The 25,029-nt window shown below is 40.3% G+C and overlaps 1 protein-coding gene across 1 annotated transcript; it reads right to left on the reverse strand.

Moving 5' to 3' along the window:
• Window positions 1-3,797: 3,797 nt before the first annotated feature.
• TFIP11 (tuftelin interacting protein 11) lies at window positions 3,798-19,370 on the reverse strand. The gene is made up of 13 exons (XM_072422109.1): window positions 19,324-19,370; window positions 17,561-17,777; window positions 16,028-16,178; window positions 14,220-14,376; window positions 13,784-13,911; window positions 12,703-12,855; window positions 10,101-10,607; window positions 9,225-9,328; window positions 8,224-8,392; window positions 6,698-6,941; window positions 6,068-6,210; window positions 5,300-5,465; window positions 3,798-4,615 (listed from the first exon to the last, which is right to left on the reverse strand). The coding sequence occupies exons 2-13, from the start codon at window positions 17,758-17,760 to the stop codon at window positions 4,266-4,268; spliced, it is 2,472 nt and encodes an 823-aa protein (XP_072278210.1). The 5' UTR covers window positions 17,761-17,777; window positions 19,324-19,370; the 3' UTR covers window positions 3,798-4,265.
• Between the last annotated feature and the right edge of the window lie 5,659 nt (window positions 19,371-25,029).

A 25,029-nucleotide genomic window follows, 5' to 3' on the forward strand; every position in this document is an offset into this window, starting at 1 on the left:
GTGTCGCAGCAGCTGTGCCAGCCGCTTTTTGTCAGCTGTTTGCTCATTCGACGCATGGTGTCTGCAGTCACTGTGTGTCCCTGCAAAGGACTGCGGTGTTGCCTTGAGTGGCATTTAAACTTATACAATCATGCACTCCTATACTTACATTCTTATTTCTTTCCAGAGCATTGCTCCCCCCAGTGCCTTTTAGCTGGGCGCACCACCCTGAACTTTTCGGTGACCATCTGGCTATTTTTGGGTGGTTACTGAAGAGTTGGATCACAATACAGGGGCTGCCACCCACCTTGAACTCTGCAGAGTATACAAACAATTTCCAGATGAATACAGCTAGGTAGAGAAATCAGGAAACATTGTGATTGGGTAACGAAGGAGAAGCCCATTGCAGAAGTCAGCCTGCTCCTCTACATGACAATCACATCATCACAATATTAGACTGATGGTAATATAAAGAAGAATAACTTGAGTGCCCACCCTTCTCTCTTCCAGTGTGAATGTTGCAGCAAGGGGATTATTGGGGTCAGATAGATTAGTCATTATTTCATTATAAGTTCTTTTTATTATGCAAGTGGTGAAAATACCTGTTATCAGCCACTTGCATTTTCTTACACTATTATAGATAGGGGATTATTATTATTATTATTTTTAAGGATTGTTAACAAATGTATTTTTTGTCAAGCCTATAAACATTAGTAAATATGTCAGAGGAGAGAGAAACAGTAGGCTTTTTATGGCAGAATAAATTAAAATGTGTCTATTTGTATTCAAAACAAAGGAAAAACATGTGCCAATTATAGAAAAAACTATATATAACATAGACCTACTATGCTAGTTCATTATCTAGATATAGTTCTACCAATATTTATTTGTTGGTCTTATCCCTGTATTGAGATGGCACACAGGGTTCCCATAGCATAGACAAGATAATTGTTTTGTCTTTTTACCGACGTATTTCGCCCTCGGGCTTCTTCAGGGGATTTTTAGAGACGAAAATGAATGTGGAAGTAAGGATAGGAATGCTTGGAAGAATTGGAGAATAAACAAAATACTCAGGTGTGGAGAATTTGGCTGGCTGCCGTCACTCTGAATGGATACATTATCCACCAACACCAAAAATATATTAAGAACCCTCCTAGGAAACCTCTCTTAATAAATCTCCACAATGATTGGACAGCGCATAGTTAAAAGTTTACATCCAGAGCAATGGGTAAGTTCATTTCTAGTTAATGGACCCTTATTCCAGTCACTCATTACTATACAAGCCAAGTGAAGAATTTTAATCATAATTCACCCTAGACCAGGGGTGTCAAGCTCTGGCCCTCAAGGTCCTTTTTTTTGACCCTCCAAACAATTCCGAAAATGAACTACATCTGGCCCGCTCGCCTGCGTTACCACCTCACATCATCATTTTCAATACATGCTTTATATAGACATTATTCCTGTACACCCATCATGTGACACAAAGCCTAGGCAATGATCACATGGTGCCTGACTACCAGGGAAATTGTGTTTGTTTCAATCCATTAGAGACTGCATAGTGTAATATTTAGTGTCAGACAAACTTGTAATGTGAGAGAATGAACAACACACAGCCTGCATAGATAAAAATTAGTCTTTTCAACCCTAAAGTGTGGGTAGAGGGGTTTGTTTTTGTCAGTTATGGATGAATTAGTAAACTTCTTCAATTTTTTTCAAAACATTTCAAGTTTGGACCCCTGACTTGGTTTAATTTTTTAATTTGGGCCCTCTGTGTATTTGAGTTGGACACTCCTGCCCTAGACAAACCGCCATCAACAATACAGTTTGTGGACAGCAGCCAACACCAAAAAAAACCTTTTTTCTTACTTAGTCAAATTCTCCACATCTGAGTATTTTGTTTATTCTCCAATTCATTCACCTTCTTCAAAGCGATCGCATTCTTACTTTGACATTGCTTTTGGTCTCTAAAAATCCCCTGAAGAAGCTTGAGGGCGAAACGCATTGGGAAAAGGGACCATAATTATTTTGTCTATGCTATGGGAACCCTGTATGCCATCTCAATACAAGGATAAGCCCCACAAATGAATAATAAGAGAACTATGTCTATATAATGAATTGGCATAGTGGGTCTATGTTATATATAGTTTTTTTATGATTGCCATATGTTTTGAATACAAATAAAATAGACACATTATTTTATTCTAATTTAGACTCTAATTTATTTTGCCATAAAAACCCTGGTCTTTCTCTCCAACTTTAACACATTTTCTTACACCTATTGAATGCAGCTTGCAAAAACTAAATCAGGATAACACTATAATGCAATGCACTTGAACATACACATTTTAGATTTGGATTTTCATTGCATACAATGAATTTTTATGATTGTTCTGCATGAAAATCCAGCATCTGTTCAACTCACCCCTGACTTTTAGTAATCAGTCCCGCTGGATTATGAACCCCTGAACCCCACTGCCGATGTTTCCAAGAGAGAGTGACACAGCTGGGCCTATCAATTGTCTTCTCTATTCTCCATAGAATGAATATTGCTGTCCCTACTGTAATTACAATTAATGCAAATGTGTATATAGCTTTACATTTGCAGAATGAAGCATTGCATATAGGGAGGGTTTGGATTGCATCCCAAATGGTGTCCATTATTACCCAGGTTAATGGATCCTTGGAGCAAAAAAAGTTTTTTTTACTCATATGCAACTGACCACTGTAACAGCTAGGAATAGGTAGCCACAACTGGACTTGACATTTTACAGCTCATCCAGCAGATCAAATGCAGAAAATGTGATGAACTTCTACTATATATACATTTACCTGGATAAATAAGAACCGTCACATGCATATTGACCATTGTAACCTCCTATTTCTCATCACCTAATCTGTAAAAAGATTTTTTCCATGTGTTGGAAACAGCATCACACAACCTATATAGGAGAATATACACTACAGCACCATCCTAAGGCTATGGTAAGATACCGCCCTCTATTGGAAGTATTAGTCAACTACAACACAACTGTTCAGAAAGTTTTAGTCACCATTAAAAAATGTGCACACATAAAATGAACCTCCCTGGATTTTGGCTTGACCTAAAGTGATCCTGTCAAGAAGCAAAACACCAAGCAAAGCAAAGCAAAAGTGCCTTGACATTCTTAAGTAGAGACCTCTTGCTAGGCTATTGAGGGCTTGTGAGATGGCCGTTCTGGCTTTTAGCAAGCAGGTATTTGCTCAGGCAGTTCAGGGGGGCTGGAAATGGAGGCACGTAACAGGAGAGGAATACGCTAGATTAAAATGCCTGCTCTGCTTTTTTTGACTTTTATCACAAGTTTGCAATAATAGTGAATTTGATTACAAATTTTAGGCACTGAATACAGGTGATGGCAGCCTAGGCAGGGTGCCAGGCATGATTTCAGTGCCCCCATACCATTCTGCTATAGTCTGCTGCCAGTATGACCTTCAGGTAACACTGATATTTAGGACAAGCAGGCCATCCATTCCCAATCTTGCCCTGAAGCTTGTACAGTACATTAAGTCCTGCAGCTTGCCCTGTTAGCAGGATGATAAACATAAAAGTTGGATTTTATCAGGCAGCTTCCTATGGCAATAAGAATATTCTATTCATATTTTCATACCTTACCGATCTGATTGGCTGTGATGGGCACTACAGACAGATGATAATGTCCTGTAAGGTCCCTCTTTTAATACCATTGCTTCAATGTAATCTGGAGCTGCCTGGTTATTTTATAAGTAAATTTTGCATACATATACTCAACACAACCCCTTCAATACACTTAATAAGCAAACAGTTTTTTTAAACATCTCTCACATTTAATTTATACAAATAAGCTATTTACAGTTTGCGTCTTATTTAATAAACCAACGAGAAGTGGAAATGTAAAAAAAAAAAAAATGGCACTAACCTAAGCAACCACATTCCAATTCAACCAATAAATCCATCCACTCTGATTGGTTGCTTTGGGAAAATGTATAATGTACAATACAGGGACAATTTAAAACTAGAAAAATAAATTGGGTTTCCTTCACAGTTTATTTTCCAGAATGTCCAATGATGCTGCCTCTGAAGTACAGAACAGGCAGTGTGATTATCAGCTTTGTACGGTGCAGTTGGGAGTCAGATGAGGATAAATCTGATTAGCCGTATCTGGAAGACTCTTTATTGAGCTTTATACAGGGAATCCTGCACACCATAACATCTGCATGGCCATTGGTTTTGTGCAATGTCTTGGTGCTGATTGCAGGCCTCACGTTCAGGTTTACTTGGCCATATCGATAAGACTCTGCAAAGAGGTCGGCACCCAAGTTTTCTCCCCCTGGACATACACAACGCCTCGGTCTATGTAAATCACAATACGGTTGAAGTTGTACAGCTGCTTGCCCTCGTGCCTCTTGCCTATCAAAGGCATAAAGACAATGTTGTGCTCCTCTGCTTTGGACTGAATGAGGTCCTTGAAATTCATGGGCACCGTGGCAACCCCGATGCCCCTTTGTGCGATGCTCTCTGCTTCCCGACGCTCCTGCATGGCCTCGTACTGGAAGTCTTTCCTTCTTTCCGTCTGTGTGAGGTATGCAATGCTTTCCCGAGCGCCAGGCTGCATGTATGCTCCTGGATAGAGACCAAAGACACAGATTTATACCCAGCAAAAGAAGAAAAAAAAACAAAGAGCAGATAATAGAAAAACTGTGATGTAGAGCCACTGATAGGAAATTTACTAAAAAATAAATGGCCTGCATTTGCTGAAATGAGCTAGCTTCCATCTACAATGCTGTTCAGATGCTTCAATACTAATAAAGTCACTGAAAAAAATAGTATGCCGACTAAAGTCAGAGGATCTAAACTCCATAATTTTTCCAGCTTAGTGTCTCAGAACAAATTGGGACCACCAAATCAACAGTCGCTAAAAAAAGTTTTTAAAAATGTTCCCCTCTGATGAAAAAAAAACACATTTACTATTGGTGTCCATCTGTTCACTATGTTTTTTCCATTGGTCTCTACAACACTACAGAGCATTTTAGTGACACAGGGATCAAACCACTGTGCAAGAAGTCCACTGTTTTTGAGTCAGACTCTGAAGATTATTTAGCCAGTGAATCCCCTTAACTACAAAAGAGATCAATGGCGTGGTAATCAGGAGAGACGAGCACTAGTTGTTGATTTTTCAGGGAAAACTATTTGATAAATTTACTTTCTGTCATCCTAACTCACATTCAATTACTTGCTAAATACTACTTACCCACCATAGCTCTACTGAGAGAATCAACAACTCGAACAGTACATGTCTGAACTTACCAACATTGGAGGACACAGCTCTGTTCATAATGTCCAAGGCTTCATTGAACCGTTCCTTGATGCCTGGATGGGCCAATATCTGGTCTGAGAACATTGACTTCCAGCCTAGGTACCACTTGGTGATTTCCTCATAATTTGGGTTGTTGCTGAGCCAGGAACACAGCACCTATTAGGAAGACGAAGAATAAGAGTTTTTTTTTTTTATAATATTTAATAGTAGAGCTACTTGTCCTCATATGTATGTAGCTTACAATATAGGAGGTATGTACGTACACACACACACACACACACACACACACACACACACAGTGTGTGTGTGTTCTAGCGAAGGCACCTTACCACAATACATAGGTGTATGCACAACAAAAATGGTCTGACCTATATAGACTTATATTGCACACATGAGAACTCTGCCTTGTGGGGCGCTACATTGCCAAAAATAGTGAAGAGTTGTTTTTTCCTGCCTTAAGGTGAGTGGGCCAACTCAAAAACCAACTACCATCTGCTACTAATTTTAATCAAGCAGTGGGGTTTCCCCAACAATGGGATTAGATTTACTTCAAGTTCATACTTTGAGCATGATTTTAAAGTCAAAGAAAAAGCAAATACATTCACAACAGTCTATAGTGAGCTTCAGTTCTAGAAAGGAGAGCACAGGTAGGTATAAAGAATTAGTACACCTGGCAGTCTTTATAGCGGAGCAATGGTCCACTGCAAGGCTTGGGCTACAATGCTACACAATAAGAACTTAGCCTAGACTCCACTTACCTGCAACCACTTTGGGAAAAAATGTTTCTCCAGGAGCCCTACAAGGCTGGACAGAGAGACCATCCCCTCCCAATCCATTACCCACAGGAAGACGTCCATGTGCTGCTGATGAGGGTTAATGATGAATTCTGACATACACATGCCTAACGGACACAAAATCCACAACGTCCAATAAATTAACATGCAATAATAACAATAACTAAAATAAAAACATATTTGATACACCTCTGCAATACATTCATATTTACAATATTAAAAAACAAAAAAAACAAAAACAAAACAACTACTGATAAAGGAAGCTCCTAATGTTCTATTGTAGACCGACATCACAGTGGCTCTGCAGCATGTAGATGCCTAGGCAGTGGTGTCAACCATGCCCGAGTTTTCCCCCTGTCGGACTACAGGAGCCTCTACCCCCTTAAGGTATAGAGACAAGAGGGAGGAGAAATGTTCTTTAGTCCAGCAAGGTAGAGCTAAGACATTTCCCACATCCTAACAACAGAAAAAGCATTGTTAACTTACTAAAAGAAGGAAAGTAGGAGCTTACTGAAATTGTGCAAATTCTGCTTCATGACTGCATTTCAGAAACCAACTTTCCATTTTTGCAGCACAATTTACCAGACAACTCACCTAATTTAGGAACAATGTTCTTCACCATGAAGGCATCCCAGGATCCTGGAGTGAACACTTCCTTCCAAGGCTGTAGGATTAACTTAGCAGAGGAGTCACTGGGATGCCACTTCTGCAGGGCATTAGCCAGCTTGTTTCTGATTGGGGAATACAAGGGCTCTAGTCGGGATTGCATCACTGGTAGCCAGGGGTGAATCCATGAGTGGATGGGTACCGTGTCAGTCAGAGGATTCCAGTTCTCCACCTTTAAGAATAATAAAACCATTATTAGCTTTCTGTGTACACTGGGACTGCAGCCTTTATCTGCTAAGGGGTGCACATCATGCAACCATAAACCAACTGTGGTCAGAGTGCTACAGTTTTTCTCTCCTGAACTGTGTAGTGCACTTTTAATGGATTGCTGTTATAATATAGTGCCAATGTATTACATAGCCATTTTAGGTTTACATAGAACCCTTTACTTTTTCTTAGCCCTTATCATACCTATAGAAGAACAAAAAAACAAAAAAGGCTAAATTTATTTTGTTATTAGTACCCTGAAAAATCAACACTTCCTGTACCTTGAATTGTATAACTATAAATCTACAGTGTGATAGCATTGCTGCCTGAACTTCTAATCTCAGACCTGTGATGAGATTTGCGGATGTCACTGATGTGATGTTCACAGTTCTTGCCGGAGAGGAAGCTGTTCCCATGGGCTACAGTGCAAGGATCACTGTTGTACCGTTACAATGATTTTGTGGATTTAGGATTTCCTTTTCAGATACTTCTTGATCATTACCCCACCAGTCATCACATTACCAGCTATAAGCTGCTACCAAGTAGAGACAATAACAAAGTGTGGTAAAAGGTAAAGATCAGCTGCAATGAGTATTGTTAACTAGTCCTTTGTCCTCTCTGACTTTTTTAGTCACAGCTTTCACATTAACCACCTGAGCGTTACACTGATTTCTAGATTTCTGTTCCAAAAGCGTCACAGGTTTTCATGAAATTTTTTTTTTTAAATTGTAGACCTGTAACTTACAGAAATATGTCCGAATAGGGTTCTAGTAGATATCATGAATCTGGAACACCGAACCGACGCTGGATTAGCACAGCGGGACCAGGTAAGTGGGGATTTTAGTGTAGGCGAAAAAATACGGGGTTAACCAAAAGAGCAAAAATATTTAGTGCGAGAAATTACGGGCTTAGCGGTTAGGGGGTTAAAGGTCCTTTTTATTTACTGTCTACAATAAGATGAATAAATAGATTTATGAGGAATGATTACAAGCTGTTTAGAACAGCAGAAGTAGCTAAGGCAGCGTAAATAAGAAAGGTGACTGCAGTGACTAAATTGATGCCCCTTTATTACCTCATCTCTCTGATGGAGTACAAGAAGTACAGACTAAGAAACTTAAAAGAAAAATTTTACATTGAGCATTAGATGGAAAAGTTTGCACACACGGCTTCCCATCTGTCCCTTCACACACACAGTCTGTGTCTAACGTTATGTGTATATGACCAGGATTAATTATCAGGAAGCTTACCTCCTTCTGAAGTTTAGGGAAAATCAGCTGATCCAAAATATTATCTAGAATCCAAACTGGGAGCAAGTGGACCCAGTTGTCCAAGAAGTCCACCATGGGGGAACAATTTCTAGGCTGCCACTGGGAGATGATATTTCGCAGAAAGGGAAGCCATGCCTCCCACAAAAGCCTGAAAAGAAACAAGAAGAGTCATGTAATAAACATTGTCAATCATACACACATACACAGGTATTTCAGTCAATTTTCTTTGTAAGGGTTTTTTAGCAGTCCCCACTATATAACATGAACATTGTTACTCAGTGCTACAGTGGCCCTAAATGGCTGAACATAGTGTGAGCTCTTAAGGTGGACCTGAACTCAAACAATGCCATGTTATAATGAAAAGTTGGAAATGTTCATAGTAACTCAGAAAACCTGTCACTTTGCTGTAATTTCTCCTGAAAAAATAGCAGTTCATTTCTTGGTATGTCTAGAGACTCCTTTGACTACAGCCTCATAAATGTTAAGCCGCACAATGAGATCTAAGGCACTGCTGCCCCTGAATGCTAGTTTCATGAGTTTGGAGTATTATTTGTTTATTGTGTTGCTCAGTGTTCTCCTTGATGAAGGCTCTAACATCAAGAAACAAATCCCTGTCTTTAGCTAAAGGGCTGCTTGTATATAGAGATGGAGTGCAGAAGAAAGTATGGCAAGTCAGTAATGGGAAAAGCTCATCTTCAATACTGATGACTGGTATTTTACCCTCTGTCTTGGTTTACCTTTGTTGACACAGCTTTCTGAGTTTAATTCCTCTTTAAAGAGGTGTCAAAAAGAAAAACCTTTAGTCCAAATGCATAGCCGTTAGATTTCAAAATATAAACTGTAATCAATTTTGTTCAATTGGCAGAAGCTGGGGTATCTGTTAAAATGGCAATTATCTGATTAACTAAAGTATCTGAAACACATAAAAGATTAACTATACTGAATGGTCCCCTTTAAGAGACAGGAGACAATCAATATACCTGTGATATGGGTCCATGGCTGCATCTTGTGCACTATGAGAGAGATGACCTTCTTCTAGGAGATGCTTCCACTTTGTCATGATTTCAATGCCATATGTAGGGTCCTGAAAAAGAAGATAAACATAAAATGAGGACACGGATAAGGAATGTATAGTTCATCTATGGCCACAATTTTCCACTTGCAGGTGAGAGCAAAGTTTGGTTTGCAGGTGTTTGAACTGCTAAGGATGGTTCATATCAGAATATCATCTAAATCACTGCTGCCTGAACTGCTAATCTCAGATCTGTAATGAGATTTGCAGATGTCACTGCTGTGATGTTCATGGTTCATGCTGGAGAGGAAGCTGCTTCCATGGGCTACTGTGCAAGGATTACTGTTGTACCGTTACATAGATTTTGTGGATTTAGGATTTCCTTTTCAGATACTTCCTTATCATTACCCCACCAGTCATCAGATTACCAGCTATAAGCGGTAGCTCTGATATGAGAAAGCAAAGCTCTGCCTCAACCAAGATGGCTGCTAGCACACAGAGGCAAAATAAAGTGTGGTAAGTCATTAAAAAGGAAAAGATTAGATGCAGTGAGTATTGTCAACTAGTGCTTTGCCCTCTCGGTAAAAGATTAGATGCAGTGAGTATTGTTAACTAGTGCTTTGCCCTCTCGGTAAAAGATTAGATGCAATGAGTATTGTTAACTAGTGCTTTGTCCTCCCTGCCTTGGTGTTTTTTTTTTCTACAGGCGTTTTTCTTTTTTTTTTCATGAAGTAGAATGCACTATTTTAAAAGCAACAACAATCTAATGTGTATCTCTACCTTTATGTTACAATGGCCAGAAACAATAAAAAAAGGGGGTGCCGATACTCTCCACATCACTCACTCTTAATGGGTTCCAGTCTTTAAAGTATTCCTTAACCAAAGGATAGACGAGAGCCACGCACAAGTCAGCCTTTTCAGACATTTTGTACTCCTCGTAATATTTGTCCTGCATCATCTGGAAAACATGTGCACACTCATCTAGTGTGAGTGGATTTTCACAACCAGGCTGAAGCCTTTGCTCACAGTCCTCCACCATCTTCAGGACCTGGCTCAGATTGTGTATGGCCTTCTCCTCCCTCCCCAGCACCTCAGACAGCTTCTCCAGCTCATGAGTCAGGTTCACCACCATATCCTTCTCATACTGCAGCTGCCGGTCATTCTGGATGATCTCCTGTTCCGTCATGTCAATCAGCAGCTGAAGATTGTGCTCCAGTTCTGGCAGAACAAACCCTTGAGGCTTTTCATCCTTCCCTCCTAGTGCTGTGCTGTCACCAGGGATGTTGTGCTTGTGTGAAATCTGACTGTAGCTGTAGTAAACTTTCTGCTCCCGTCCCGTCATATCAATCACCTAAAAGACAAACAAAAGAAAGAGTTGGGGTTCGCCAATGAAAGCTACGATTTCAATTGACCTTCAAATATAAACAATGCTGACGGATTTTAATATTAAACCTAGAACCCCTTTAGGTCAATTTTGGTCATTTATGCCTATATTTTCTAATATCCAATATATTATATTTCTCAAAAAAACTTAACACATGACCAAAGATTCCTAAACCATTATGGATTTCTCCCTCTCCACTGACCCTAACAAATTTGATAATAAAATGAAAGCACTGCAGTTTGGGGTATTGCAGACGCTGTCTGAAGAACAAAATTAGGGCTTGTGCACGAAGGCATTTGTTTGCATCAGGAGGGTATTGAAATTCCATAAATATGAATGCACAACCCACTTCAAGCAAGTCAAAAAGAGCTGTCATTTAATTTTTGAATTATCCTGAATCTGTCTCAAACCCATGCTCTCAACACAAACCCATAGCCTGTCCACAAAGTATTAATATTATCCAGTATTTATATAGCGCTGACATATTATGCAGCACTGTACCAAGTCCATAGTCACGTCACTAGCTGTCCCTCAAAGGGGGTTACAATCTAATGTCCCTACCATAGTCATATGTCTTTAATACAGTCTAAGAACAATTTTTTTGGGGGGAGCGAATTAACCTGACTGTGTGTTTTTGGAATGTGGGAAGAAACTGGGTACCCGGGGGAAAACCACACAAACACAAATATTCTTGGTCAATCTTTTCTGCAAGTTAGTTACGGTACCTTTGGTAAATGATATGAAGTTATTTTATTTACTTTCAGCACTAATATCTTGACCTATAAAAGAAGTACTATGTAAAAATTAGAAGATTTACTTAGATAAAACTAAGACTATACCAAGGCAACAGGAACTTGCAGCAGACATAGTAATTAACTGAGACATTAATACAGTGAACAGATCTGCCGTGTGCTCTTCACAGGACAGAGGTCAGTTTGCAGGTCAAACCTAATTCGGATGCTGTTTTTCTTCTGTTAGAATAAACATTAAAACATGAAAATTAAGGGAAACACTTTTTTCTTCAATTTATAGTGGTTGAGGGCATGGAATCACTAACAGAGTTTTACTGGTTTGTGTCACTGTTTGGGTGATTCACTCTGTTTTGATCACCAGTATCACTGGGATTTAGAGTCAGGTAAACAAAAAAATTTGAAATCTTCCAATGAGGACAACTATCTAAGATGGGGGACTCTCGTCACAAAGTAAAGGGAAATTCGCCTAATGAAACACAGAGGGCAAATTAAAATAAAAAACTCATTATAGCAGTTTTTACCCTCCTCTACTCCAGTGTTTCCCAACCTTTCCTAAATCGTGGCATATATTTTACATTAGAAAAATCCCACGGAACACCACTAAACAAAAATGTCACAGATTAATTAGCTACCTGCTGCCATCTAGTGGAAGAGTACTTCTTTGTTCTGCCTATCACTATACATTGCTGGTATAGCCAAATGAAGACAAATTATTTGCAGTAAATAAATAATTTTCACACCAATTAACCAACATTGGATAATTTCTCACGGTACACCTGAAGATCTCTCATGGCACACTAGTGTGCCGCAGCACAGTGGTTGAAAATCACTGCTCTACTCATCCACAATTAACATTTGCAAATGTACATCTGGACATAATTAAGATATATTTTAAAGACAACCTGTTGCCAGGCCTTCCTTTGAACAAAACTATTCTCATAATATATTTGTATTTACTGTATGTTAATATTACCTGTAAAGAATTCCATAGGAGGACATCCAGGAGCCCTGAGGCTGCCGCTGGGTGCTATCATCCTGCATTTTTTGTGGCAGCCTCAGTAGATTCAGAGTTGTCAACCTCTCTTTTGCTCCTACCCCAGCAAAAGGTTATGTAGGGAGGGAAGAGCGTGGAAGAGAAGGTTGGCCAAAACAGAGAGCAACTAGACACTTCCAGGGGAGGACAAAGCTGTGATATGTAAGAAAGAATTCTCTGTGCTAGAGAATTGACTCCCCTGGAGTAGTTAGATTTTATAGTAATGATCAAGTAATTATTTATGAAAAGAAAATGAGCCATACTGCATGAGTACTACCTTGACTTGAGATATTTCTTTCTGAGGTGCAGTCATGGGTTTTCCTCCTTTCCCTTTGGCTTTCAGTTCCTCTACAGTCTTGTAGGCATACTTAGGTTTGTTCTTTGTTCCACCGGGGTCTTTTCTCCACTGACTCAGCTCCTTCCGAAATTCCTGAACAACAAAGAAACAAAAATTAACAATTTAGTGTAGACAGGTCCTAAAGGGACTTCCTTATATAACTACTATTCTATATATAAAAAACAAAATGCTAGTTCCTGAGCCCACAAAATACAGTGCAAAATCTTTTAGTTCCTGTTTTCAACAACATTATAGAAATTTGTTCAAGGACCATTCTGCACTTATTTTTTTTAACATATAGAACTTTTTTTTACTATTGTGTTTTCAGTTCTATTCATTTTTCAGTCATCAGAATGTAAACTCTGCTGCCTGGTGTCTAATTGTATGAGTGTGGTGGTGCTTTTTGCCATATAGTGCAAGGTAAGGTGTTTTTATTGAAAAAATATAAATAGGTTTGCTTGACATGCAAGTTGCAGCACATTACATGCTAGTTAAGAGGTAGAGACCTAAGTTATTAAAGCATTGAGATAAACATTTAATTTCCTGTAATAATAATAATATGAATAATAATAATAGGACAGAACAGTACAATTGTTCAGCACCAATTGAAAGACTTGAAGCTCATTTGAAGAAGCGGGATAGAGGTAAAATATTACAATTTCCACAATAGGACAGAGGCTAACAAAATACATTTCCGGCATCTGACCCATATGTACCAAGTAAGGAAAAGCTATAACCTCTATCAGTTTTGTTGTCTTTTTCCCTGCTGAAGTTTTTACCTTACTTTTCCAGGTCTGGAAAAAGTTTGTAAGAAAAAATAAGATGCAGGAAAAGGAAGTGAGAGAAAATCTGCCTAGTGATGTCCTGGATACAAGTAAAATCTAACAGGGGTTCTAACCTTTCCCCATTCTATGAAAAGTTATGGGTATAGATAATTCCCAAAGATACAAAAAAACTGACAGGTAATTATGTGTCATGTCTCCAAAAAAAAAAACATGCATATAAACAATTAATAACTCACCTTCTCTTCTTCCTCCTCAGAATCCACGAGAGGAAAATCTTGCAGAGACTGTTTAGTTCTCTCTGATCCATAAGCACCCACCGCCCCTTTACCTTTTCTCTGCTTGGCCTCAATAGGTGCAACAATACCTAAGTGAAGACAACACAGACATTAGACTGCTGCAAATCAGAACACACATGGATAATTGGCCTATGACTTTAAAAATAAACGTTACCCAACAAAAAAGTTTTATTGATAGAGATGTTACGTTCTTAAATAATTTTAGCTTTGCTTCTGAAAAGGAAAGCTAATACGCGAAGTGGCTGAAATCTTAAACCAATACTTAATTATTACTGGGTCTACCTTTATTCTTGACAAATCAAACTGCAAGCTTGTATACATTTTCCAAATAATAATTATTCAATACAATAGGATATTATTTGTTGGTTGAAAGTACCTTGAGCATTCTTCCCCAGGCCTCTGCCAGGTACATAACCCATCTTTTGGAGGAGCTTCTGGCCAATCCCCTTAGTGTGCCTCTCCCAGCAACCAAAATCATTGTTTGACTTTATTCCTCCGGCAAATGTTTTCTGGTTTGGCTTAAAATTTCCCCCCTGTAAAAAAAAAAAAAATTACTCATTATTGGTAAATGACCAGATCTGCTTGCAGATGAAACAATAATTGTACAAAACAAAAGTCATGCTTTACATTTGATTCTATCGATACTGTCATTTTAAGAAACTGGATTTTTAAACAAGGAAGTGGGCAAAAAATATAAGAAGGTCATAAAATATTTAGTAATGCAACAGATTAATCAGACTGAAATATATACCAAAATATATTCAGAATAAAATACAAAGAATATTTTCAAACCTTTAAGCACAACAAAAAAGTTTACACATTCCTAATGAAGTTGACCTGCAGCTGTTAAACAAATGCTGTGTAACCCAAGAAGACTGTCGTCCCCTGCTGTCCTGCAGGAGTTATAGTTTTTATACATTGTTTCAAATACTTTAGGAAATAAATACATATCACAACATAATTGGGCTGGAATGTTCAAGTGGGGTAAATTCTCACCAGCATGTTGAAGCTATGGACATGACAAGGTACTAGTCCACCCTGAGGAAGCTCTGGGTTAGGAGCTTACCAAGGAGGATTATGTCGCTTTTATCCTTACTCATGGCAGTATAATGAAATGGTGATAGGTTGCTAATGAAAATAGACACATATTACACCATACCTTGAATCTCGGCTTCATTACAGCAGTTAGGCCATGAGGGATCACAGCTAATAAAGTATACCTCACTGGGCAGAATGGCAATTATGAGGCACTTTCACTTTGCCCCATATCAGTTTCCCTTTCAGACATTGACATGGAGACATTTCTGATACTCCAAGTGCATAGAGTCTAAAAATTATTTTTGCCTGTAGAGGATTCCTAACACAATGAAAAACATACAGCTCAATAAACTGCCCCTATATGGTGTGTTCACCTGAATAATTGCTGGTGGGCCATTATACCAGACTTGGCCCAACCAGAGCAGCCAGGTATCCAATGTGCTTAATAGTCAGACACAATCCATGGAGGTGCTGTAGCATGCAAAAAGATCTATGTTTGACTGTGAAAATCATCAGTGTCATCAACCCAAGGTAACATCACTGCCCCTGGTCCTGTGACAATGCTCAAGCCTAGTGAACAATGGCACAGGGTTGGTGATCCCATGCTCTTCCATACCATGAAGCATGGGGTGTATTGAAGGAGTGCAGAGAAAGAAAGAACAGCAGAGTAGCCCTGCTAAGCACACTATAGCAGTGACTGTCAACCTTTACGGACCTACGGGTAACTAAACTTATGTGCTCCGAACCGCGCATGCGCGGGGAGCCGTGTGTCACTCAAAGGGGAAGAAACTTTCCCCAGAGTGACGTCATGATGCCTGAACCCACCCACTCTCCTATTGCAGGCTCAGACCTGGGCGGGTTGTGCCAGAGGCAACCTGCTCACCGCCCTGAGCCTGGGATCTGTACGGGAAACATGGTCTGCGAGTGCGGTCAGGAAAGGACCCCGCTGAGGGGCGCACCGGCCGGAGCCGCTGACCACCAATTTGCGACCGCTGGACTATAAGAATGTGCAGGATAGAAAACCTTTCCAGAGGCATTGTCACTTTTACCAGCGTGGGCAAGGTGACACTGTCTCACTGGCTACCCATGTCCACAGCGTTACTTCTAAATCACTGACAAGACAGGATAAAGACAGGATAAATGTACCGTCCGAAGCTTCTTAGGTTCAAACTCTTTTGGGAGATCATCTCTCTTCGTTGGGATTTCATTGTCGGAGTCGCTATCAGATTTCTCTTCAGCCGCAGGCTTACGGATCCCCGCACTGATAAAATTTACTGGGGCTGTAAAGTCACGTGATCTGGCAGGAAAAAAAAACACACATGGCGGTTTACAGTTCAATATACATCTGTAGGGTTTTTGTGGCCCCATATTACACATAGAAAGAGGTTATTCTAAAGCAAAAAAAAAAAGCTGCATTTGGTTCTGCAAAAGGAATCAATGGCTGTTTATATACTCAATAGCAACAGGTTCAATATTACTAATATATTCATTTCATGTTTGTGTTAATACAGGTATGATTTTGTTATGTTTGTATGTAAAAGACGAGCCATACTTGCTCCTTACATGGCAATGTCTCTGCAATAGACTCTATAGAGTACATTACATGTGTACGATCCAGACACAGGAATGACTTAACTTCTGTACGCATTGTGTGGAAGTTATATAATTCCAGCCTGGCCAATCAGGATAGCCAAAAAATTCTGGGTCTGGTTGAAGATGTCAGCGGTCACAATATAGCAGGAACAGGTGAGTTTATTTCTTAAAAAATCGCGACCATGCAGGTAAGTTTATTTTATTGCAGAGGGGGCTCCCCTGTCTCTTGTGCAATAAAGAATTGCCTGCTCACAATGTTTTGATTTCACTTAAAATGCTGATCAGCGTCTACAATGTGTTATTAAACCTCAGGTATCCTAGGCGGCTTCAAGACATATTCAGTGTTTTCCCCAGACCACTTTGGGTGATCCAAGCGTGGCCGGGGCAACACACGACAAATTATTGGAATCCAGGATCCCCTATAATTCTGTCAGTGTTCTACTGCCCCATATTATTATTAAACAGGATTTATATAGCGCCAACATATTAGGCAGCATTGTACATTAAATAGGGGTTGCAAATGAAAGACAGATACAGAGAGTGACACAGGAGGAGGAGAGGACGCTGCCCTGAAGAGCTTACAATTTAGGAGGTGGGGGAAGTAACACACAATACAAGGGGGGATATGGAGGTTTAAGAGACAGAAGACGTGTAGGTAAGTTTGAATAGAGGGGTTTTGAGGGCTCTTTTCAATGAGCAGAAAGTCGAGCAAGCCGAATAGAACGAGTAAGACCATTCCAGAGACTCGGGCAGCTCTAGAAAAGTCTTGGAGCCCTCTATATTTTAGTATGTACCAATTTTACATTGTCTTTGTATTATACCCCAACTGCCCAGTGCCCCTGTATTGTGACCCAACTTTTCAGTGACTACCTAAAAACAGCCGGGTGGTTACTAAAAAGTGCTGGGTGGTACACCCTGCTAAAAAGGCACTGGGGAGAACAATGTTACTGTGAGTTGTCCTAATATTTCATTTATCTCAGTGGATGATCTGAAGATAATTCCACCGACATAAACGAGGACCTGAGAGATAATCTACATCAATTAACTTTAAATCAACCAGAACCTCGCCCACTGCTGATCACTTACTTCTTGCCACCAAAACTGGGCCTCTCATCATCTGAGTCACGCTCTGCCCACATGCCATAGGTGGCCTCCTCTTTGGTCTGAAAATGCCTCCGTCGGTTGGGGTTGAATTCATTCTGCAGATCCCAGTCAGTGATTTCAAAGTTCTCCATCTCCACCCCATCGCTGTCCTCATCTTTGCCGTACAGGTGTGACATAGACATGGTGACCTAAAGACAAACTGATAGCAAGGTAAACATTGTAAATCAAAGTTTGATGTCAGGTGGACTGTAATGGGCTAAGTCAATTTTAGTGCTTATTCCTTTTGTTTTATTCTCCATAATATTAACATGAAATCTTATCACTAAAATGGCAAGTTTAACATGAATTCCAACATTTTTATATTCGCAACTCATGAAAAATAATAGCAGGTTATCCTGCCACGAAGGTCCCTATTTTAGGCACCTCCTGGTATAGTGTGACAACATGTCCTCTTCTTTAAATTGTGCTCCTTCTTTGTCACTTTGGTTTTCAGGTTTCCAATGGAAGCTACAAGTGGCTGCACCAAAACACACTGCACAAGCCGCTGTCTCTATAGGAAGAAATGCAGCTATTGCAAGAGAGCATTCAGGAGATCAGCAGCATTCAGGGAGATCAGCAGCATTCAGGAGATCAACAGTAAGTGTAGATGCAGACTGGAGGAAAGAAGCAAGCGTCAGTGCAGGGAAGAAGTGGTGGTGAAGAAAGAAGCGAGCAGCGGCAAGGAAAGTTGCGAATGGCGGCAAGGAATAAAGCGAGCAGTGGTGAAGTGGCAGAGAGGAAAGAACTAAGCAGTGGCAAGAAAACTAGCAAGTGGCAGTGCAGTATCAGTGAGGAATGAAGCGAGCGGCAGCGAGAAAAGAAGTGAGTGGCAGTGGAGTGGTGGCGAGGAATGAAGCAAGTGGCGGCGAGAAAAGAAGTGATCAGTGGTGGTGAGGAAAGAAGGGAGCGGAGGCGCAGTGAGAAAAGAAGGAAGTGGCAGAGAGGAAAGAAGTCATCAGTGGTAGTGAGGAATAAAGCGCGCAATGGTGAGGAAAGAACTGAGCGGCGGTGCAGTGGCAGTGAGGAATTAAGTGAATGGCAGAGCAGTGGTGGCGAGGGAAGAAGTGAGTATAGGTGCAGTGGCGGCGAGGAAAGAAGCGAGTGGAGGTGCAGTGGTGGCAAGGAATGGAGTGAACAGCAGCGAGGAAAGAAGTGAGTGGCAGTGCAGTGGCAGTGAGGAATTAGGTGAACGGCGGAGCAGTGGTGGCGAGGGAAGAAGTGAGTACGGGTGCAGTGGCGACGAGGAAAGAAGCGAGTGGAGGTGCAGTGGCGGCAAGGAATGAAGTGAACAGCAGCGAGGGATGAAGTGAGCGGCGGTGCAGTGGCAGTGAGGAATTAAGTGAACGGTGGTCAAGTGGTCACGAGGGAAGAAGCAAGTGGCGGTTCAGTGGCGGAAAGGCGGTGAGAAATTAAGTGAACAGCAGCAAAGAAAGTAGTGAGCGTTGTTGCAGTTGGCAGTGAGGAATGCAGTGAGTGGCGGTTCGGTGGCGGCGAGGGAAGAAGCGAAAAGCAGTGCAGTGACAGAGAGCTGAGCCCCATATCACATTGGTTCTGGAGTCCATATACACAAGCAATATACCATAGCCCTGTACTGTGGAACCGGGGAAGTTTTCCTGAATGTCCATTCCTCCATGTTTACATGCCGCAGTCACCCCCCAATATCTGTATTTCCCATCAGGACAATCACATTAAGCAGTTCATCTCACCTCTTCGTACACTAGACCAGCCAGGAGACAAATCCGGACGTGATGTCAGAGACAGCAATAGGAAGCGCTGGTCTAACGCACAAAGTAGTGCTTCGCGCGCTCCATTCTGGGAATTGTAGTCTGCCGGGATGCAAATGTCTGTTCATGTTAGTATAACCAGCGCGAGTTCCAAACTACACTTCCCGAACACTCAAGGTTATAAACTCAGAAAAACTTTATTTAAACAAGAACAAAGTTTAGATCTGGTTTTGCTTATAGAGATGTGATTTTTGGGAGGTTAAATTAATATTTTTATATAATTTAATGCAATCTAAGTTTCGGATTTGGGGAGTGGGGGGAGCATACTCCAAATCCAAACCTTTACAGTGCTTGGAACACCAACAAAGTATGGACAGCAAATAAAGTACTGGGTAGGATGTAGAGTAAAAAGCAGTAAAAAGGAGTAAAAAATAGGGCTAATTAACTAGGTGTGGTAATTTAGGTATCTAAGTAGTGTGTATCAGAAGGTCCCATCACACTGATCATAAGTAATTGTCTACAAATTAAAACAAGCTTTGCAACCTTTCTGATCAGTGACACAGAACTGACAAATAATAATTACAATACAATCTGCAATTTAAATATTTTATTTGCAAGCGTTAATTGAAGGAATCTTTTACCTTGCCAAAAGATAATTCCAGAAGTTGATGGGTTCATAGTCTAATAAATATTGTATATGTTCTATAATAAATATTGTAATGGCCATCGGAGTCAGAGGCGTCTGTGTCAGTGTGGCACAGGAAATTATATTTTTAGCAATCAGTGGCATTCAGACCCCCACTGGTTACCAAAAAAAGGACATTTTCCCACTTACTCCCAATACATTGATTATCTGGAGTTCCCTGAGACCAAAAAGTTATTTTAAGGATTTTTCAGGAATTGGAGAAGGTTGAAAAAGGTTTTTTAGAGCACTTCACAGTTTAATAGAGATGTGATACAACATTTCTGATCAGTGACAGAGAATAGAAAAATAATAATTACAATACAACATGCAATTAAAACATTTTTATATCAGGTGTTAATTACTGGTATCACTTCGGCTTAAAGGGATTACCTCTGCATTAATAGTGTGGATGAGCTAACAGTCTGTTAATGGTTTGCATGGCTATGGATAAAAAAACTAATGACACAATGTGGTAACTGATCCATCCCCCGTGTTATTATACAACAAAAGTATCTGTAGTAAAAAAGTAAAAAAAGAGCTGAAATCCAAAACACATTCCCCCTTCAGTAGTCTCTTTTTTAACGTGAGATTCAGGCAGGTGGTTATTGCAAAAACGAACAGGCGATATCCCGTTTGCAATAACTGTTCTTATGTGCCTTTTCAACACCCAGCAATGCACTCCCAACGTCGCTCGCATTTGCCTGGAATAATTAGGATCCCTTATGCCTGCACAGGAGTTATGTGATCTCGGCATGGGCAGTCATGATGGCCAAAGGTTGTCTTTGGGAAATGAAAAACAAGAAGATGATGGCACCCTGCAATGAAACGGGGATAGGTGAGTATCATGGGTTTAGTTCTGATTTAGGTAAGTCTATGAGGTGTTCTTCAAAGGCCCCTGACCTCTTTTGCCCCCCTCTTAATGGGGTTTGAGTTAGCATCTCACAATCTCTTACCTTAAACTCCTTTAAGAAAGTCATTCTGTATGGTACTTGGTGGATGAAGTCAGCCCCTGGCTTCTATGATGACTTAAATACTCAACAGCTAAATCTCCCTGCCATTCCATGCCTCTAATTCCATGTTGTTTTTATGTCCACCTAAGAGTTTTGGGTCACTCATGTTTGTGTGTTCCAGCTCCTCCCGTAACACCCTGTATGCTATAAAATATATTCCAAATCCAGGAAATACGGGCTCCTCATAATGGGCACTGCATCCATCATTCACTTCAATATCTATTTTGAGTAAACCATTCTTTTAAGTTGCTTTTTAGTTACTTTTACTATTCAGTAATACATTAAATGGAAAAAACTCACTCAGTATCACTAATCCCAAACTTAACATATGCAGCGCTGTACAAAGTCCATAGTCATGTCACTAGCTGTCCCTCAAAGGGGCTCACAATCTAATGTCCTTACCATATTCATATGTCTTTAATGTAGTCTAAGGTCAATTTTGGGGGGAAGCCAATTAACCTAACTGCATGTTTTTGGGATGTGAGAGGAAACTGGAGTACCCGAAGGAAACCCACACAGACATAGGGAGAACCTCCAAACTCCATGCAGATAGTGACCTGACTGGGATTCGAACCTGGGACCTAGGACTGCAAAGGCAAGGGTGCTAACCTCTGAGTCACTGTTTTATGAATGCATACAGCTTTTATTCTGCATGAATGGGTGTCAAAATGTTAGGAAAGGTTAAAACGCTATATTTATTCATTAGTTCTTAGTCTACCAGAAGTTTATTTCTGGGCAGCATGGTGGCTAAGTTGTTAGTACTCTCCCCTTTGCAGCGCTGGGTTCAAATCTCAGCTAGTACATTATCTGCATGGAGTTTGCCGGTTCTCTGCATGGTTAATTGGCTTCCCATTCCAAATAAAAATTGACATTAGACAAATGAATATGGTAAGGACAATAGATTGTGAGCCCCTTTGAGGGACAGCTAGTGACATGACTATGGACTTTGTACAGCTCTATGTATTATGTTGGCGCTATATAAATATTGTATAATAATAATTGCCTTCAATGGAATGTCACAAATCATTCTGTAATATATTTTTTCCAAGAAAGTGCCTATTAATTATTATTTTCTGTGCCTACATTTATTTTCACACACACATTGACTATGCCAGTTGCAGAACCAGCAGAACAAGAGAGCTCTAGGCCAGAAACTCTGTAATTATTTTCATCCTGTGGTGAGACATAAGTAACATGGATCTATTTAATTCCACTAATCTGTTACATGACAAGAGATATTGTCATGTATACAGTCATACATGACAACATCTCTTTAGAATTTAATACATTTTTAAAGCCTGGAAATATTAAACTGGGTTAGGTTAAAGCTTTATGCTTCACTACAAATGGCCAAAAGCTGTGGAACATCTGAATTCACAATGTCTTATTTTTATTGAAAGAGATGGTCATTTTCAGACATGCGGCTCCGGAGCCGCAGGTTGCAGACCCCTGTCCTAGACCAAATACATTCTAGGTTTGCTGGATCACCCATGTTCTAACATGGTAGTCTACCTTCTCCAGTCTTGGACAGCTTTAATAAATCAGGTCCAATGAAACTTGATTTTAAGAGTCACGTGGATGAAATAAAGATGAATTTTCTTTAGATAATCCTAACTCCAGACAGCTGCAAAAATGAGCTCTGCTGGGTAGCGGAAGCAGGTCTATTCCTTGCTTCCTCCATATTGCATGACTGGTCAACCAATGCCACTACTTCTGGTGTTTCAGTAAGAATCCTCTGGATTGCCCTATCCGGAGAATCTGTCAACTTTCATTGGTGGCGTTAGGCCCTGGTCCAGCAACAGTACTCAAAAGACACCAGTCCCCCAATCTAACACCTCACTCTTTACCTATAACAAGTCCCCAACAGAGGCAAGTCTAGAATACAGAGCAAAAGGTCATACACAGATAATCCGTCCATCAGACAAGGTACACAAGAGCAAGACACAAGCAGAGTCAGGGTCCCAGCCAAAAGGTCCATTCAGGGTGCACAAACTCACAGGGTCAGAAACAGGAAAGAACAGCAACAGTAAATCCGACTAAGCACACAGCAACAAGTTAGCCCAGGCCCTGGTGACTGGGAGCAGAGGGGCTATAAAGTCCCAGCAGCCAATGGCAGTGCAGGACTGAGTCAGGAACTAATCTGTCTCTAAAACCCCCTTTACCTGTAGTTTAGAGTGTTTAGTGGTGCTGGGGATGCTGATAAAATACATCAGGCTGCACGGCTAAAGGGAAGCAGGGGCTGCTGCTATTCCTTAGTTCTCCTTGCTTCTGCAAATGACATCGCTGGACAACCTAAACAGTGTGTGATACTGCGATGACGCACAGCACAGGATCGCCAGACACATAGGCATCTTCTGGGTACAACAGGTGGTTGTACCCAGGTGCCCAAAAAAGCATGAAAAAGTGATGAGGTTTTTCTATTTTTACAGAAGATACATTTGTATCTTCATAATATAGGATTACGTTTATTGTAACTAGGGATGAGCAAGCGAGTTTTTCAAACTCAATCTCGCTGCAAATTCGGCAGTTCTCTGAAACTGTAAGCAAGAATGGCCGGTGTAAATTCGCTGATCAAGCTCTAATTTAAAAAAAAAAAAAAAAAGATTGCGGGCTATGCTGATCAATGAATTCAGCGCTGGCTGCATTAATTGATCAGCTCAGTGTGCGATCCCGGGCACTAGAGGTTTAATACCTCTAGTGCTCCCTGATTGGCTGAGTAAAGCCAATCAGGGAGCACTAGAGGTTTTGAATGGGGAGACTTGTCCACTTTTTAACCTCTAGTGCCAGGGATCGCAAACAAGATCACCAGGACTGCAAGAATGATTGCAGCCCTGAGAATCCGCTGCGATCCCCGGGCACTAGAGGTTAATTACCCTCTAGTGCCGGGGATCTTCTCAATGAATGCGGCTGTGGCTGCATTAATTGAGAACAGTGTGGGATCCCCAGCACAAGAGAACAGTGTAGCAGACATTAATTCCATTAACCACCAGACGAATGTACCTTGAATTGGTCATATCACTTACTTCAAGTTTTCCCCCTTAGTAAAAAGGTTGAGAAAAGATGCTGTATACAGGTAGTCCCCGGGTTACATACGAGATAGGGACTGCAGGTTTGTTCTTAAGTTAAATTTGTATGTAAGTCGGAGCAGGTACAATAATTTATTAAATGCTATTAGGACAGTCTCAACATAATATTAGGCAGCATGGTGTCAGTTACTGTATAAAATCCTCACTGTGAATTATTCACAAACAAAGCAAAAAAAAACTTTATGGTGCCCAGACATTCATTAATTTTTGGAGCAAGCTATGCTTTGATATGCAAAAAAAAACAACTGCAGAGTTTGTCTTGGTCATTAACCTCCCTAGCGGTACATTTCTGTCTGGATATATGTCTAAAAGCGGTACATTGTTTTTTATGAAAATGTATTTTACAGTATAATATAATAGTTGAGTATATTAAAGTTTGAAACACAAAATCACATAAAAATAATAAATTAGATAGCTTCAGTAATGAAAGTGTATTCTCTCCAGCCTTGGAGAGCTTTAATAAACCAGGCCCAATATCTTTAGTTTGGCTTTTTTGTTAAAATTAGTTTAGTAATAAAGACATGATGGCAGTTTTATAAAATCTAAAGAGGAGATATTTTGTAGGGCTTATGAGAGCATATATAGTATTTACTATCTGCACAATAAAGCATTAATATTAGCGTATTTAGTTGCTGTAAAAGCACAGACACTTTCCCTTTCTACAGCAGTAATATATTTGCATGTTCATTATATGGGATTAGCATTGCTGCTTACGGACATACTTATTGCTTGGCTTTCTGGTTTCATTACTTCTGATTCACACCTCTGAACAAGCATATAAGTCAGAGAAAAGTCATACATTTCTCTAGTTGCTCTAAGCCAATGGGCCTGATTTATAAAAGTTTTCCAAGGCTGGAAAGGATACACTTTCATAGGTGAAGCTGGGTGATCCAGTGAAAATGGAATT

The sequence above is a fragment of the Pyxicephalus adspersus genome, chromosome 9 (assembly GCF_032062135.1).
Source record: "Pyxicephalus adspersus chromosome 9, UCB_Pads_2.0, whole genome shotgun sequence".
Lineage (NCBI taxonomy): Eukaryota > Metazoa > Chordata > Amphibia > Anura > Pyxicephalidae > Pyxicephalus > Pyxicephalus adspersus.

Bases quoted from the DNA above. Each gene is read 5' to 3' on its own strand.
- TFIP11 (XM_072422109.1), bottom strand. From the start codon at position 17,760: ATGTCTATGTCACACCTGTACGGCAAAGATGAGGACAGCGATGGGGTG. The intron at 13,912-14,219 runs GTACTTTCAACC...GTCTTCACTTAG, and splicing joins CCTGGGGAAGAATGCTCAAG to GTATTGTTGCACCTATTGAG. The intron at 6,942-8,223 runs GTAAGCTTCCTG...TTATTCTTAAAG, and splicing joins TCCCTAAACTTCAGAAGGAG to GTGGAGAACTGGAATCCTCT.